Genomic DNA, 17,721 nt, shown 5'->3' with positions numbered 1-17,721 from the left:
CTCTCACACAGCCATGGGTGGGATCATTAGGGTCACCACTAAATTGCTCACGACACTGACAAACAGGCTGATGGTACTCAACCTTGCAGATAGCATTACGACCACAGATATTAGACAATTGACATGGATCTACAGAACATAAATAATTGCAGTTATATTTCTCAATAACTTCTAATATATGTAAGATAAGTGAGTACATATGAAATAGAAAAAACTGCATCAGTCTCAGTTTCCTAAACACCTAAACAATAAAACAATGTGACAATGAAAACCACTAATATTCAAGCTATATTTTATACAGATTATTTAATTTTACTCCTTACTTTCACTGCACTATTGTGAAATGTGATAAAACTGTAATTAAAACAAATTTTGTAAATACATGTTTAGCTCTGAGGTTAAATAAAATTTAGTGTGGAACTTTCATATAATTTATGCTCAGAAAAAAGAGTAAATGCATGCTCTGTATCTCAGGATGGCTGGTATAGGTATTAACACTTTTACTAATAAAGCTTAGAACACTGTTTCACTGTCTTAGGTCATCTTCATATTAACTTTCAGGTTCTTTGTTGACCTGAAAATGACCTAAGAAGGTCAAAACATTGTTCTTGGCTTTATTAATAAAAGTATTACTACTCATACCATGTTCTTTGTTAACCTGAAAATGACCTAAGAAGGTCAAAACATTGTTCTTGACTTTATTAATAAAAGTGTTACTACTCATACCATGTTCTTTGTTAACCTGAAGATGACCTAAGAAGGTCGAAAAATTTTTCTCTGCTTTATTAGTAAAAGCTTTAATCCCATACCAGCCATCCTGAGATACATTTTTGCTTAAAATGGGTTTCTTGTCATCACGAATAGCCTGCTCTTCAATATTTTCTACATTAAGATCATTACACTGTTTTACCTTGTAGTTTTCTCAGGCTTTATCTAATTATTGTTAGAATTGCTCATTTAAACTGAAATTGAAGATTTTAGAATATCATAGAAATAACTGCCTCCACAATTTATATTGGAAATATATTTAGATAAAAAAAATATTTTATTCAAATGAAATTATTCTCCTTTGAAGGTAGCTTTAGGCTGTATGATCAATATCTGGGAAAGAGTCTTGTGAATAATTAATGTCTTGCATTTGTTGGTAAAGAAGGAATCAGGATGGGGCATGAAATATTGTCAGCTACAAACATAAGGCAGAAGTTGTACAAGAAAAACCTTCTTCAAAACGAAAAAAATATCCTTTAAAGAAGGGGTCAGCAACCTCTTTCTGCACAAGAGCCAGAGCCCAAGTCTGTGAGCAGATGGAGGGCCACATTAAGTTACAAGCTTGAATTCTTTTTTAGGGCCACCATGGGCTTGATGGATGTGATATTTCATCTGGGGACTGAGGGCTGTAGGTTGCCTGACCTCTGCTTTATAATAATTGTTCTTCATTATTTCAGTAATTTCATGCTAAATTAGACTTTTAGAGATGAATCAAATGCACATTCTAGTCAGTGCAAAATAGATAATTAGTATGAAAGACCATTAAATATTCTCATAACAATTCACTTTGATATGAAAAAGTATACATGTCTATCTCGCAACTATCTAATTACCAACCTATTAGGATTATCATTATGAGAAAATAAGGCAAGTTACTTCCACAAATACTTTGATCACATACTTTTACATATTGGTGTAATCAAGCCATTGGTAACACAAGTAGCTGTTGGTGGACAGTCAATGTTTCCACTAGGACACTCATTAGGTCCTCGACCTGCCAAGTTAGAAAAATTTAGTAATGAGTTCAATAATCAAATAATGGCTTAAATGCATATGCAGTAATATATAAGTTCACTTAAATTTATATTTCATTCATGTCTTGTATGAGCTATATTTCATTTACTTATTAATATAATATACTTTTTATTTTGTTAGTTTGTAATTCCAAAACAACAACTTTTAACAAGAACTCAGCTTATAGATGGCCAGATTTTGTTCTTTAAAATCATAATTCTTCATAGAATTTTAAGTAAACAATACCTTGTGTTTAATTTAATAATTACCCATTATATGCATGTTATTTACATTCTAAAAAACCCTGAAGTGGATTTTAATGTTCATTAAGTCTCTCTCCAATCTCACTATACCTCAAAAAGAGTTAAATACATTTCTCCTGTCATAATGTTACTGTAGTAGCATTAAACCATTAAAATGTTTAAATTTACCAGGAACCAAATACAATAAGTGATAAACATGTCACCCATAATTCCACAGCTTGCATCTCCAGTAATGTTCTGCTATATTAGTGTTTGAAAATCGTTCTAATGATGTTCCATTACCATTTTGTATACATACACAAATAAATAGATAGATATACAAACAATGTAAGAAACAAATGAAAATCCTACAATTAATCTTATATGTAATAGTTAGTCCAGTTGTGCTCATTTTAAAGCTACTAGAAACTTAAAACCTCTAAATGCCTGAATTGCTCCGTAAAATGTACGGTTAACTGTTATAAATGACAAGCTTAGGTTTCCAATTAAAAAAAATTGCTTACACCCTGGATGGTTGTATGGATTTCCTATATTCTTGTCTTCTGGGCACTGACATTCATAGCCACCAAACCGGTTTCCACAGTTTGCTGTTGGGTGGCATGGACGTTTGACACAGTGATCAATCAACTGGCAACCAGATAATGGGTCACCTTCATAACCATTTCGACAGCGACAGACTGCTGCCTGGCTTTCAGCAACACAGTAAGCATTTTCTCCACATAGTTGGTGAAGGGTGCAGGGATCTATAAGTTAGATATATTTTCAGGTCAAAATTTTTTAACAACACTAATACCTAAAATTAAAGACAGCTTTAAAAATGAAAAAATGATAAAAACAAATTAAAATTTATAACTGAAAAGGAAGTAGCATTAAATTACTATGAAAACCATCAATGTTTATCACAGACTTTGCTGACATGAGGTTATCAGAACCATTCTTAAAGTATATTAACTGATAAAATGAAGTTTTAAAGTGTAATATTTTACTAAAACTTTAAATTTTCTTCAAAATAATTTTTTATATAAAACTCAAGTTAAATTTTATTTTGTACAATATAGAACATACCAATAAAACTTATATAAAAGAACAATAATAGTGAGTTGGTAAAATAAATTTTTGTTTAATTCAGTTTCTCCCAGAATAAGCTTCATTAAAAACGTTTAAATTCTGTATTCTTACCAACACATTTGCTGTTGTGGCAAACTTTATCTTGTTGGCAGTGTTTATGAGCAATACATTCAGCTGTGAGGAAACAAAATACATATAGCTTTGAAAATTTGATCATACATGACACTGACACAGCATACTAGGTAACAGTTTACCTGAAAACAACAGTTAGTAATTCCAAGCACTGTAAAGACATTAACTTCTCTCTTAAAACTTTCATGGGACATCATTTATATTAATATATAATTACCAAAAGATTTTATGCATGATTGAAAGTAATGTATGGGTTTTTTTATGTTAATATTTTAATATATCTGATTCATAGATATTAGTTAAGATATTTAAATCTATGATTATGATACATCTCTTTCCTCTTGATTATGACATAAAATTAAGTTGATGCATGTGCTTAATAAAAATATTCCAACACGGGAATTCATGCAATAATTCTTTATATTCTATTTTCTACATTTCATAATCATCTTTATATTTGTGGGTCAGAAGAAAAAAAATTAATAATTGCAATGTACGTAGATTTAAGAATGGTAAGGCACAAAGTACAGGGTGCTCAGAAAGTCACTGTGCACTTATATATTTATTAACAGACAAAACTGCACAGTGACTTTCTGAACACCATGTATATTATAAGCATTATACATTGTTAAAGGAAGCTAAATATAACTCTAATAAAGCGTCTTATTTATCTATATCAAAGTATTATCTACCTTTCTGACAACCTATATAGTCATCCAATGGATTACCAACAAAGTTGGGTGGACACTGGCAAAAAGCAGTGTGTTCCTCAGCCACACAAATGGCATTTCGTCCACAAAGTACTGTTGTACAAGAATCTGAAAGGAAGAGAAGAAAAGTTATTTACCAAATATAATATTATTCCTAAATTCTTGTACATTTTATCTACTGCTTAACTACTTTGAAATGTGTTTTGTTTTATTCAAATGAAAGATACAAACATTTATATAGGAATTGATGCTGATACAGTAATTAAAATAACCTGTAATAGTTATAGTGAGAACAAAAACATATTAAACTCACTTTGACATTCATCATATCCTTTGTTGTTTGAGCGACAAGTTTCTGTACCCTCACACTCAGTGTCAGAACTGCATCTGTCAACTAAATGAGAATAGAAATAGCTAAATAAATAAAATTTCTGTGAAAAACAGTTTGTAGACAAGAATGAATGTTACTTAACCTTTTTAGTCACAACTGCCTGTAATCATCATATACATAGAGCAGTTTTGAATGTTCATAATACATAAAGATTAGGTAATTTATTACACTTCAGAACTTTAAATTAAAAATCTGTGCAAACAAATCAAATATTCTATTTCCTTAGCACTTAGTGCCTTTAGACATAGCTACAAAATGATTAAAACATAAAGTATTTAACTCATATTTTTTATATTATAGAATTTTAATTTCAATTTTTCACCTTAAATATTAGCACCAACTCTTAACTACCATGTATTAAAAATTAACTAGTAACTTATATTATTTTTTTAAACAAATGAACATAAAAACTAAAGTTATACCATTTATACATTTTTCATCAACACAAGCTTGGCCTTCTGGACAGTCACTGTTACCTCGACAAACAGCTGTTGGAAACAAACATGTTAAAGTGCATGTGAAATTCTACTAAAAGCCATTTGTTCAAGTTGTTCACTACAAATGTTTACATTTCCAATATTTTTTAACCTTTGTATTCATAATATATTGTAATTGGTATATATATGGCTACTTTCAATATAATGCTACACAACATGAAATAATTAACTTTATGTGAAATATATATAGTGATTGAAATTTCATACAAACATCAGTTATGAAATTCACTCATGCTACAGATAACCCTAGTCGAGTTTTCTACTAATTCATTGTGATCTGGAAGCATATTTTTATTGATATAAAGTGCAACTTGTATATATACATGAATATGTACTGTATTCTTGTACAAATTACACAACTACATACATAAATCAAAAATTTGTTTTTCAAATTTTCCCATTAAAATTGATTTTAAAAATTCCCTTATTTACATTTTTAATCACTATTGAAAAAACTGAAATATATGTGTATGTGTGTGTAATGAATGAAATAATCATAAATTGATATAAATAGGAGGATTCCTGACTTTCAATCTAAAAAATTCATTTCACAAAAAATGTAATAATTAAACACAAACAATTATTCCTTAAGCTTCAAAATTCCATAACTAGTTTAGAATATGTTTTCAGTCAATTACAATTAGGTGCATTTTTGTTCAGGTGTTCTATATATATATAGTACGATACATTTGTTAATCAAATGTTGAAAGATTATGACATATACTAATTTTACTACTTAGGGAAAGTTTACATATGTGAATAGCTAGAAAATTGCATCACTTTAGCCCTGTGTCTGACCTCTTTTCTAAAAATGAATGATCTAATTTTTAAGACTGGTTAGTACAGATATTTTCACAAATTAATATGAACTATGGTTTTTCTCTCTTGTAACCAGACTCACAATGCTAGAAACAAGGTTTCAATATCCATGGTGGGCAGAGCACAGATAACTCATTGTGTCGATGTAAGCAGTAAAGACCCCCTTCAGCCCAGCACTCAGTGAAAGTTGCAGTAGGATTGGAAGTTGGGTAGTAACTATTAAAACTTACTGAATAAAGATTTTGTTTACATGTTTACTTGCATTTGTTTCTTTCTTTTATTACCCAAGTTACAAATTATACTTAAATTGGCCTCCCAGTGACACAGTGGTATGTCTGCAGACTTGTATTTCTAGAAATCAGGTTTCTATACCTGTGATGGGCAAAGCACAGTAGCCCTTTGTATAGCCTTGTGCTTAATAATAAACAACAAATTGTTGAATATGCATTAAGTTAATATTTTCAAACTTATCTGTCAGACACAAATATGTTTGAATACCATATTATAAGTGATAAATAATTTGTATGTGATTTATCACTACTGGATTTGAGCTCCAATAAAACAAACAGAAACTGTAATTTAAATGGTGAAACATGAACTAACTTCAGAGTCAAAAAAGGGTAAAAAAACATTGAAAACAAATTAACAAGTAGTTTCAATATAACAATATTTCATTATATTCTAAAAATAAACACCAAGACATTAATTTTCCTTAATGCTATTTCGGTTAGAACTCTGAGGTAATTACAACTAATAATATATTAAAAAAACAAATGCCTTAAGGTTTTATACATTGAATGAAAGTATTTGAGTATAAAGTAAAATCTGTTGGTTTCTATATTAAATATTTTTTAATTATTTACATTAGTTACATACAAACCTAGTGTAATCATATTTTAAATCAATTCAATAATATAATGAAATCTTTACTTACTGATACATTTTTCTTCATGACAAAGTTCATTAAGTCCACAGTCCCGGTTAGAATTACAGGCCACTGTGGTCAATCAATGATCAGTTAGGACAAGTAAAATAAACTGCACTAAAATATTTGACGTTAAACACAGGTACTCAATAAATATACATCTACAAAACCTTAAAAAAAAAGATTATTTTCTTTTGGCAAATCACCTCTTAATGTTAGATACAATCAGTTTTTCAAATTTTTCAAGGAACAAAACCTATTTATGTGAATCTTAAATGCAAAAACAATTTTTTGCCCAATATAATTAAACCATTTTTAATTATAACTTTTAATTATCAAGGTCATGTATGTTAATAAAATATATTTTGATTATTATATAATTCAATAAATGATAAGCATTTTAAAAAATAGATCACCTCTGCATATATTTTCATTATAGCAGAATTCTCCACTAGGGCAGTCTTGATCCTTGACACATGTTATAATTTCTGTATAAAGAAAAATGATGACAATCTACAACTTTTGCAACTGAAAACAATTGTTTTTTTGATAATAAAAATTACATGCCTTAAATAAAGAATGTTGTATATAAAGCAAAAAACTGATTTTTGTAAAATAACATATTTCAACTATTACTCAATATAAATTCCAATTTATTTTATAATAAACATCAACATTCTTTGGATGGCTGATTGAATATTGAAATAAAAAAACTTACTTCTGCATCCAGCAACAGGATCTCCATAATATCCATCTTGACACCTACAAATGCTGCTATGATCCTGTGATACACAGTTGGTATTTTTGCCACAAATTATCTGACCAAGACAGGCATCTGTAGATATTTAATGCAGTTTTTGATAATAAAATAATGATAAAAAATATGAGAGAAAACATTTTTAAAACCATTTTTGAATAATTGCTTGAACTAAATTTTGGCTTAAATACATTATATTTGACTTTCATTTTTCATTCCATAAAATAAACCAAATCAAATTTTGCAAGAGAGAGACTTACCAACACACCGGTTTTTTAAACAAACTTCATTGTTATGGCACTCTCGATTCTTGATGCATTCCACTAGTTAAAAAACAGAACCATGAATATAAAATAGTGTAACTAATATATCAGTATAAACATCTACACATGATGTCTACAAACTATTTTGTAAGAATCATAATTAAACATTTGACAAAAGCATTCAAACTACAAAAAATATGAGAAAAGAATGCATCACAAAAATGTGCACAAAAAATCAGATAAAAAATTTTAAAATGCCTTACAATGATATTCATTCTATTTGTAAAAGTTACTTGGAAAATTATACAAATCATTGTTTTAAAAATTTTTAAAAAGTCTTCCAATGAACTCTATTTGTAAAAGTTACTTGGAAAATTATACAAATCATTGTTCTAAAAAAAATTTAAAAAGTCTTCCAATGATACTCAATTTGTACAGGCTACTTGGAAAATTATACAAATCATTGTTCTTAACACAAGGTACTTAAAAGTTTGAATTGTTTTAACTTTCATGTACTCTTCTAAAATATAGGTAAAAACATTTTTAAAGACAAATGTACAATTTCTAAATTTTAAGGTGTTACCTTTTTTACACAGAACCTCTGGATTTCCTGTAAAGCCAAAAGGACAGGAGCAAACAGCTTCATGGTTGACTGCTTTACATGTGGCATTAATACCACAAGATGTGGGATCATCACAAGGATCTGGGGTAAAAATTTAATAAAATTTTATTTTTGAAATTAATTAATCAACAAACACATATAGGTTTTGAACTTCATACTATTTATACTTTAGCATGTAATAAAAAAGTAAACTACTATTTTATACTTAGGAAATAATAGTTAAATTGTTTTTAATGATTTGTTATTTGGTTAGAAAAGAACCATATTCAGCTTTGAGGAGGTTTTTTCTATGGATCTGTAGCAGTTAGATTATTATTTGTGCACAAGTAGTTGTCTTCTGAGATTAACAATACTAAAACGTTGTTTTAGTGCTTCAGTATATTAAATGTAATATCAAAGCATCTTAAAAATAAATGGTCAAAGGTGTATTTAAATAAAATTGTTTTTATTTGAATTTTGTTTAATTTGATAACTAAAAAAATTAGGTAAAATTTTACAGAAAAAATAAAGTGAAACAAAAAAAAATATCAAATTGGTTATATAATTACATTTTGATAAAAATATTTTTACCTTTACAATAAGGTACTCCTTCAACCAACATACAGGCAGCTGTGTCTAAACAGTCATTATTTCCATTGTAGCAAATGTTGGGATCATGACCTTCAAGCAGAAAAAATATTTGCTGCTAAAACATATTTTTAAAAGTTACAAATATATAAATACAAATATAAATGTAAAAATTTTCAGGTTTGAGCAACAGATTAACAAAGAATGAACAATACATTTTAGCACAAAACAATTACCATAGAAAAATTTAGAATTTTGTTTGTTGAATTTTGTACAAGGCATTTTAAAAGCTCTCTGCACAAATCAACCATAATTTTGAAGTGACAGATTAGAGAGAAAGCAATTACTCAATATTACCCATCACTAACACTTGGGTTACTTTTGTCAAACTAATAATTGTATTTGACTGTCACTTGCATAATACACCCACAAACCCAAAATTAAAATAAGTGATCATAACCTTGGAACATAAACTGGATGATACATATGCATAGCAAAGCAAGGGAGTTTGTCTTTTCACTCATTTACCAATAATATTTTTTTCTCAGGTGATAAGTTTCATATATAACTAATTTGCTTTTAGTTTAACGAGTTTCAAAAGAGAATTATAAAAGCTTTATAAGTTAAGCCCAAGTTATGATACATTTATTAAAATTTTTGTAACAGATGTTTTATTAAAGAAAATTATAGGTTTCAATTTATATGTATTTGCATTTGGAATGTCGGGAACAACATTTCTGTCCAGCAGCTCATAATGTTTTTTGATTTATATGCAACACTATAAGGTGGCTATATTTATATTTAATTCCTGATTGATAAGGGAACTGGATCAAGCAGCAGATACAGTGACATACATAAACATATTTTTTTAGAAATTATAATTAATATCCAATCTAGAGAAACTATTACAGCAGTTATCTTATTTAAAAGTTTGCACACTTATTCATGAGTCATAGTAAAATTTAAAAATCTGAAATACATCTAACAGCATAAGTAAATCCCCTCGGAGCAAATAAATCACTTTTTATTTAAATACAAGCTGCACATATAGCTGATAAAATAAATCATATTTTTTGAAATACTATTATGTAAAGTTACATACATCCTGGAGAGATTCTTGGATCACCTACAAGACCAGGTGAACAACTACATGTGTAGCTTCCTTGGACATTCTCACATATGGCGCTAGAATGACATGGATTTAGCTTGCATTCATCTATATCTGAAAGTATTCATGTTCCAAATATAATACTAATTAAGCATATTAAAAAATAAAACCTATACATATACTCAATACTATCATATGCATGATATTTCACAGTATGTTTTGTCAGCTGTTGTAGATATATACATTTAAATGCCTTTCACTGAAAAACTCAAACACATATTCCCAATAACAACATCTCTTTAGTATATTAAAAAAAAACAACTTATATTTTAAAATTGACAACTCTTAACACAATTTTTACATAAATTATTCAGTTTTCTTTCAACTTTGGGAAATTTTGTTTTAATATTTGCTTCAGAAACATTATGAATTCAGAATGATGAAAAACCCACTGAAAGTAAAAATATATATCATGATTGCTATTACGAGTATTAACACTTTTACTAATAAAGCAAAAAACAACGTTTCTACCTTCTTAGGTCATCTTCAGGTTAACTTTCATGTTCTTTGCTCACCTGAAGATGACCTAAGAAGGTTGAAACATTGTTCTCTGCTTTATTAGCAAAAGTGTTAATACCCATACCAGATGCCCTGAGATACAAACATTATGAATATTATGCCAGTTACTAACCAATACATGACAAGTGGTTATTATTCTCAAAACCAGGTTGGCATCGACAGTCTGCTTGATGATTTTTAACCACACAAGTTCCTTCTGGTCCACAGTCAACAGTAGTACATGGACCTATATTATTAGGAAAAAGAGCAGACATTAGAAGTAAAACATGCCTATTATGCATAATTATAACAATATATAAACTAAGAAAATTTTAAGATTCTGTTAGAAAATGAAAAAAACAACAATCTGATTTAAGGTGGCCCACTTTTGTTTCATTGTTTTTTATACATTTCTACTTCACATATCTTACATGTGTAAAAACAGTGTTATGATTTTGAAATAAGCATTAAAATTATGTATGTGTGTGTGTGTGCATGCATGCATGTATATATAGTAATAAAATTCAATATTCATTTTTAATTAATAGAAAGACGAAATATTCAGGATACAAAAAAATAAAAATAATACAATTACATACCATATTATAAATGTGTACAAAGAATTAACACTGAGGTGATATATCTTATTACCCCTCTGATAACCTATTACAACTAATGTATATGAAGCTCTGTCAGTTACTGTGAATAATTCTTTTAAATCATTAAACAACCTTTTTTGATAAAGAGTTAACTTATCACCTAACTTAATGCATTAATATGGACTCACAGTTTAATACATGGCTAAGATGCTCAGCTAAAATGCCTGAGTGTCTTTTACATACTTGCTTAGTTACTAATGTTAAGCATATGAATTTATCATATGTTTTGTGAAGTTTTCCAGAAATATTTCTTTGTCAACTTTTGCTATATATATTTGCTTTTGTTGGACTAAAGTCAAGGACAGTATACATATAAAGTGTGCTTGTCCCACACAAATATGAGGAGATCAAGGTATACAAAGTATGCTTACATCAGTGGAATTTAAGCAGACTAGATGCATGCTGTATATTTTCCTAAGGTTGAACTTAAGTAAATCAGATGCATGGTGTATACTTACTGGAGATTGAGTTTAAGCACAGTAAACATACAAGATGTGGTTGTCTCAGGCAGAACCTTACTAGAACATAAGTGTAATGTGTGGTTGAGAAAAAGGGTGGAAGACAAGAATAAAATATACTTACTTTCACATCTGAATTGCAAACAGTGGTGGTCAGTAGCACAATCTGCATCATGAAGACAATCAACTAGAAGGTTGATGAAATATATTATTATTTGTAAGTTCCATTTCTTGACACACACTCAATCCAATAATTTATGAGAAAGATTTTTGTTTTGCAGATGATTTCTAGGTTTAGAAACAAAAGTTTATTTAGCATTATAATAAAGACTAGCAGCTAATTATAATACTGCTATAATAATAAAAAATTAACACAAAAATGTGTTGTGCTATGAATCAACTGGAATACAATTTCTGGAAAAGAATTCATATCCATATAATTATAATTACTGAAATCACTAATTAACAAAGTAAGGATATAATATCATAAAGTGTATCTGATGTGATACTGTAGAAGCTATAATAAAAGTTGCCACAACATATACAGTTCAATAATATCATACAATTCTCTGGTGAAGCCACATTGTCCTTTACCAATTACTTGATAGTATGATATATACCATGATGAGTTGTATGTACTTTTTACTTGATACCTACTTCCAAAATATTTCTTGCAAATGCACAGTTAATATTTTTCATAAAAAATTAACCTTTTTTAAATCACAGTAAAAAGGATGAAATGTTAAGTAATAAAGACTCAATAATGGTCAAAATTCATTGTACACAAGTGTGAAGTATTGTACAAACATCGTGTGGGATTTCAATAGTGCATACAAACAGTATTTGTGATAGGCTTTTGGCTGCTGCATGTACTATGTATCTGAGTAGCTTCATCACTGAAAGCCTTCCGCTAGTACAGCAGTAAGCCTATGGATTTACAATGCTAAAATCAGGGGTTCGATTCCCCTCTGTGGGCTCAGCAGATAGCTCAATGCAGCTTTCCTATAATAAAAACACACTCATCACTGAAAGAAAGTCTACTTGACTTGCAGAAAACAAAAACTAATTTTATTTAATGAGTTTCTCCATAATGATTCTGGCAAAAGAAATGAAATTAACACTTGCAGTTAAACTGTTAAAATATGATGCATAACTATACAAGAAAAATCTTAATATATTCAATTCAGTATCATTGATTAAAATCATAAAGACTGTTTGTTAACTGCATATGATTTTTTCATTCTGTTAAAGTAGGTTTTTTTCGTACAAAAGCTACCATAATTTTTTTTGTAAGTAAATGAAATTTTAAGTAATAAAAACAATAATGGTCAACTGCTAATGATAGCAAATTAAACACTGGGTAAACATATTCATTGAAGAAGGATCATATATTGAATTTATCATTTATATGTGAAAACTGCACCTCGGAAATTACTGTAATGCAAATTCATGATGATATATTTAATACTTTGCTGGGAAAATAAAAACAGTGAAATAGCAGCATTTTCCATTATGACATTATGGTAACAATATCACTTTTAAGCACAGTTTTATGATGGCATTATCATGTTTTTTTACCGTATTTACTTTATAGGCTAAACATACTCCCACATTATATTATTAGAGTAATACATTGATTCTTTTATGGCAATAATATGCTTTCTTTTATTATATAGCTGTGTACATACCAGTGTAAACCATGTTTCTAAAATAACAATATTTCTCTGAACTGTTCAATATGTCACCCTATTTTTATATTGATAACTTAGTTTTTATAGTGTTATTCCTAGGCTAAAATATACTTAAACTGCAACTACTGAAAACAGAAATCTCCAACAAATAAACAAAATCTCTTTGTAAACAAGATTTCTATAAAGTTCAGAAAGTACATGAAATAAAATTAAGTTTTAATAAGTATCTCTTTCTTATTGAACAAATGATGAATATTCACTGAAGTGGTTATATTGAAAGAAAAAGTCTAACTTCACAATACCTGTTAAAAATCTATTTGTTTTTACTCACCTTTAATACATCCTTTCTGCTTATCATAAGGATTACCAGTGAAAAGGCCAGTTTTTGGACAGAAACATTCATGTTTATGGTTGTAAACAACACATCCAGCATTGGGACCACATGATGATTCACTGCATGGATCTATAGAAACAATGAAGATCTATGAACTTGAAGAATTTAAGTAATACATAGGTTATACTTGTTTAAACCTTACCAAGTCTGATATCTTGCAACAAACAAACAACAAAAACATGATAGGGCAACTATAATTTTTAAAGTGGAATTATAAAAAATAGCCATAACGTTTTATTTCCCTAAACTGTTCTCATATTTGATGAGTAAGATATAAGACTACCAATGATTTACATGTCAAAAAAGAATATATGTGTTTTATGATTAATAATATTACACGAAATTTAATGTTCCTTATGAAAGTTTTAATGCACATTAAGATTTTCATGAAATAAAAAAGTGAATGCTCACCAACACACTTTGGAATTCCATTCTCATCCTGACCACATGCACTATTAGATGGACAATCACTGTCACCATTTGGACATTCTCCAGGCCTATAACCTGTATTATTTTTAAAATATGAAATATAATTCAACTGTTCATTTCACAAAACTAGTTTTAGTCTAAATATCTGTGTATGCATATTTCCACTTTTATACCTAATACCCCTGTAAAATCAGTTACAAAGTACCATAAATAGTCTTTATTGGATCAATTAAAACAGTTTACGAAACTATTACATTAAAATTATATTAAAAAACAAATTAAAGTGCAATAATTTAGTATTTTTTAGGGATTGTATAGTATAACATTTTCTAATCTTCATAATAGTATACTTTAACTAAATAAATTTCTATTGTTATGTCTCTATTATTTTTAATGTTGCACAAACAATGCCTGACTAATGAATCACTAAAAATTGTAAGAACTATTAAAAAAAACATAAGATTTTAAAGGCTTACATCCTTTAAACCCATCCCCAATTTGCCCTGTGCGGCAACTGCAATAAAAGGTACCAGGGGAATTCTCACATATAGCAGTTGGATGACATGGGTTAGAGCTACATTCATCAATATCTGTAATGCAAAACAATTTTTGTATCACACTTTTTTCTTTTTTTCATAATTCACAACTCTTTCATAGTGTACTAATTAAAACAAAACTTTTAAAGCAAGTAAGTTATGTTTTTGTTTTTATTTTAAAGTGAAATTTTATTTACAACACAAATTTTTGATCACAGAACAGAAAGATTTTAGGCAAAAGACACATAAATTACCTGTGAATGCTAATAGAAACAAGAAACTAAGCAAAACCTTCTGTTGAATTACCACAAAGATTTTCATATGAATTTTTAAGTAAATAATTTTTTTCTGGCAAACAAACCTCTTCAAACCCTGGATATTCATATATGGGAACAAAACTGAACATTTTAAAAAATATTTAAAGTAGATTCTTGTTTTGAATGAGCATTTATAGGTATGTGCCTATTTTAATTTGCATCTGTGAAAACGTTCCTGAGAGCTTCCAAAACACCCACTTTATACCCCGTATGAAGGATCCAATATGAAAATTTCCAAAATCTGAATGGCTCTCTACATGTTACTCACTATTTTTGAAATAAAAATTTGATTTAGTCAAACATGAGAGGTTGCATGCCCCTTTGATCCTCTGTTTTTTGGTCCCTTCATGACTCTCGATGAACATTTTCTTCATTTATATTCTATGAGCTTGCATGTTAGACTTTTAAGCCATTTTGTAAAAAAATTGTTTGAGGAACTAAAAGAAAACAATGAAACACAGATATATAGACTTGAACAATTCAAAATTATAGTAATGAATACAGCATAAAGATTTGTTGAGTGTGAAAAATAGCTCAAAAACAGTCCAGCACCATGACAAAAAATACTGGAAACATAACTACATTACTATTTGTTATTCTTGTCTCATGGTGTTTTATCAATCTATATTTACCTGAGCATCCACTTGCATTACGTTGAAATCCTGCCTTACAGATACAATTATACGAATCACATATTTGATTCAAATGGCAATCAGCAATGTTTCGACATCCAACTAGAAAAAAAACAAAAAAACAATGAGTAATGTTAGTTTTTAACCTACATATTTCAAGTCCTCAATTTTACCACATATTCAATATTTTAAGTAGATTACAGAACCCAAACTCTCATAAAATTTTAAAAATAAGAAACAACAACAATAATTAAAAGTTTCTCTTAACATTTTTGAAGTACATACCTTTTTTTAAGTCCAGCAGGTGTCTGATAACAAGTGTAGGTGAAAGTCAGTAATAAAGAAATGGTTCTAATATGCACACCCATATACACATACAAAAGCACATTTAAATAAAGTATAAAAATTTTAACAGCAAAGTACATATATTAAACTAAATGAAATCTATCTAACTATATATAAACATGCACACATACCTTGACAGTGCTGATTAATACAGATCTCTCCAGTTGGACAGTTACTGTCACTTGTACAGGAAACTATAAAAACAGAAGTACCAGTAACACAGAAGCTAAAATACCATAAAATACAAAATCCATTAAAATAATACAAAATTTTTGATACATGAAAGCAATCTCAAAGTCATTTCTGTTGTACAAGTACTGAATATTCTTAACATTAAAATGTGTTAGCTAAATATCTCTACAGGTTTGGTAAAGAAACAAATTCATTATTTGCCAACTTTTGTAGTAAATGTAAATAAAAATTGTTTTATTTCATGAAGTGTTACTAAGCTTATTCTCAGTAAAACATTTTTGTGACTCATTAATTAGTTTCTGGTATACATAACCGCAGAAAAATATTTAATGATTTTCAAAGCTACATAATAATTCATTAAAGAAGAATAGATGTATACAACAAATTACTGAAAATCTAAACATACCCAAACAGATATTGTCAATACATTTTTCTCCATCAACACATTTATCACATGGTGGGCGACACCGTTCCCTTACACAAATGAAAGGTGCTGGACAGGAGTCTACAGGTGAACAGACAGTAATCACACGCTTGCAGCCCAATACTGGGGATGGGTTTCCTTCAAAGCCTGGAGGACAAGAGCATGATGGCTCATGATTTTTCACATCACAATGAGCATGCGATCCACACACACCTGCAATCTCGCAAGGATCTTCACATTTATTTTGGATACAGGCCATTTCTTGACCACAATCTGCATTTTCTCTACATCCAAGTTGGCAGAAACCATTTGTGATGCATGCCTCACCAGATGGACAGTTACTGTGAGAAAAACAAGGAATTGTGCAGTGATTGTTGACACATTTTTCTCCAATAGCACAATCATTGTCTCGTGTGCAAAACAGTCTACACTGTCCACTTACACAGGCTTGGTTGTCAGAGCCACATTCTTCTACTTGTAAACAAGGCTGAGAAACTCGTACACAACCATCATTAGGTGTAGGGTTTCCACGGAAATTATCTAGGCAAAAGCATGTTGCTTGATGATCAATGACTTGACACTTTGAATTGGGCCCACAGTTTGCTTGTTCACAAGGATTTTTGCATAAGAATCCTTCATTTAGGTCATCCATGCAAGCAGAATCTTTCGAGCAATCAGAGTCTCCATTTGGACAAGAATTTGGATGATGGCAACCAGTTGTATAAGGATCACCAAGGTATCCTGGGGGACAATGGCACTTGTAACTTCCAGACACGTGAACACACTTAGCTGATGGATGACAAGGTGCTGATTCACAAAACTTTATGCTCTCACAACCACCCAAATAGGGGTCACCTGTGTAACCAGGACGACAGCGACAGACAGCCTTATGATTTTCCACTAAGCAGACAGCTTGGACACCACAGTGATTTACACATGGGTCTAAAAGAAATAAAACATGCATTTTATACCTTTTAACATAATTTGTTGAAGCATGCTGATTCCTAAAATTGTGTTAAAAACAATGAATTCTATTAAAACAACAAGATGAAGTATGATGTATACAAAAGATACACATTAAAAAGAAAAATAACTTGACTTGATATTACCAGTAATTACAAATAAAGAATGTTGGTATTACCAGTAACTACAAATAAAGAATGTTACAATTTCAAATACTTC

General features: G+C 29.4%; 1 protein-coding gene across 1 annotated transcript in view; it reads right to left on the bottom strand.

Annotated features, from left to right (window-relative positions):
• LOC143226056 (uncharacterized) overlaps positions 1-17,721 on the bottom strand; it is a 151,214-nt gene that overhangs the window by 97,245 nt on the left and 36,248 nt on the right. The window contains exons 26-47 of the mRNA XM_076456488.1: positions 16,522-17,481; positions 16,055-16,117; positions 15,579-15,680; positions 14,570-14,683; positions 14,076-14,168; positions 13,602-13,733; positions 11,704-11,766; positions 10,596-10,709; positions 9,899-10,018; positions 8,800-8,889; positions 8,191-8,310; positions 7,605-7,667; positions 7,306-7,422; positions 7,004-7,075; positions 6,597-6,659; positions 4,769-4,834; positions 4,269-4,349; positions 3,938-4,063; positions 3,225-3,287; positions 2,549-2,788; positions 1,670-1,762; positions 1-129 (exon numbers count right to left, since the gene is read on the bottom strand). Of these exons, the coding sequence (XP_076312603.1) occupies positions 1-129; positions 1,670-1,762; positions 2,549-2,788; positions 3,225-3,287; positions 3,938-4,063; positions 4,269-4,349; positions 4,769-4,834; positions 6,597-6,659; positions 7,004-7,075; positions 7,306-7,422; positions 7,605-7,667; positions 8,191-8,310; positions 8,800-8,889; positions 9,899-10,018; positions 10,596-10,709; positions 11,704-11,766; positions 13,602-13,733; positions 14,076-14,168; positions 14,570-14,683; positions 15,579-15,680; positions 16,055-16,117; positions 16,522-17,481 (3,084 nt within the window). The remainder of the gene's footprint in view (positions 130-1,669; positions 1,763-2,548; positions 2,789-3,224; positions 3,288-3,937; positions 4,064-4,268; positions 4,350-4,768; positions 4,835-6,596; positions 6,660-7,003; positions 7,076-7,305; positions 7,423-7,604; positions 7,668-8,190; positions 8,311-8,799; positions 8,890-9,898; positions 10,019-10,595; positions 10,710-11,703; positions 11,767-13,601; positions 13,734-14,075; positions 14,169-14,569; positions 14,684-15,578; positions 15,681-16,054; positions 16,118-16,521; positions 17,482-17,721) is intronic.

This window comes from Tachypleus tridentatus, chromosome 1 (assembly GCF_004210375.1).
Source record: "Tachypleus tridentatus isolate NWPU-2018 chromosome 1, ASM421037v1, whole genome shotgun sequence".
NCBI lineage: Eukaryota > Metazoa > Arthropoda > Merostomata > Xiphosura > Limulidae > Tachypleus > Tachypleus tridentatus.
The sequence above is the reverse complement of the archived record's forward strand: the minus strand, read 5'-3'. Positions and strand labels throughout refer to the sequence as shown.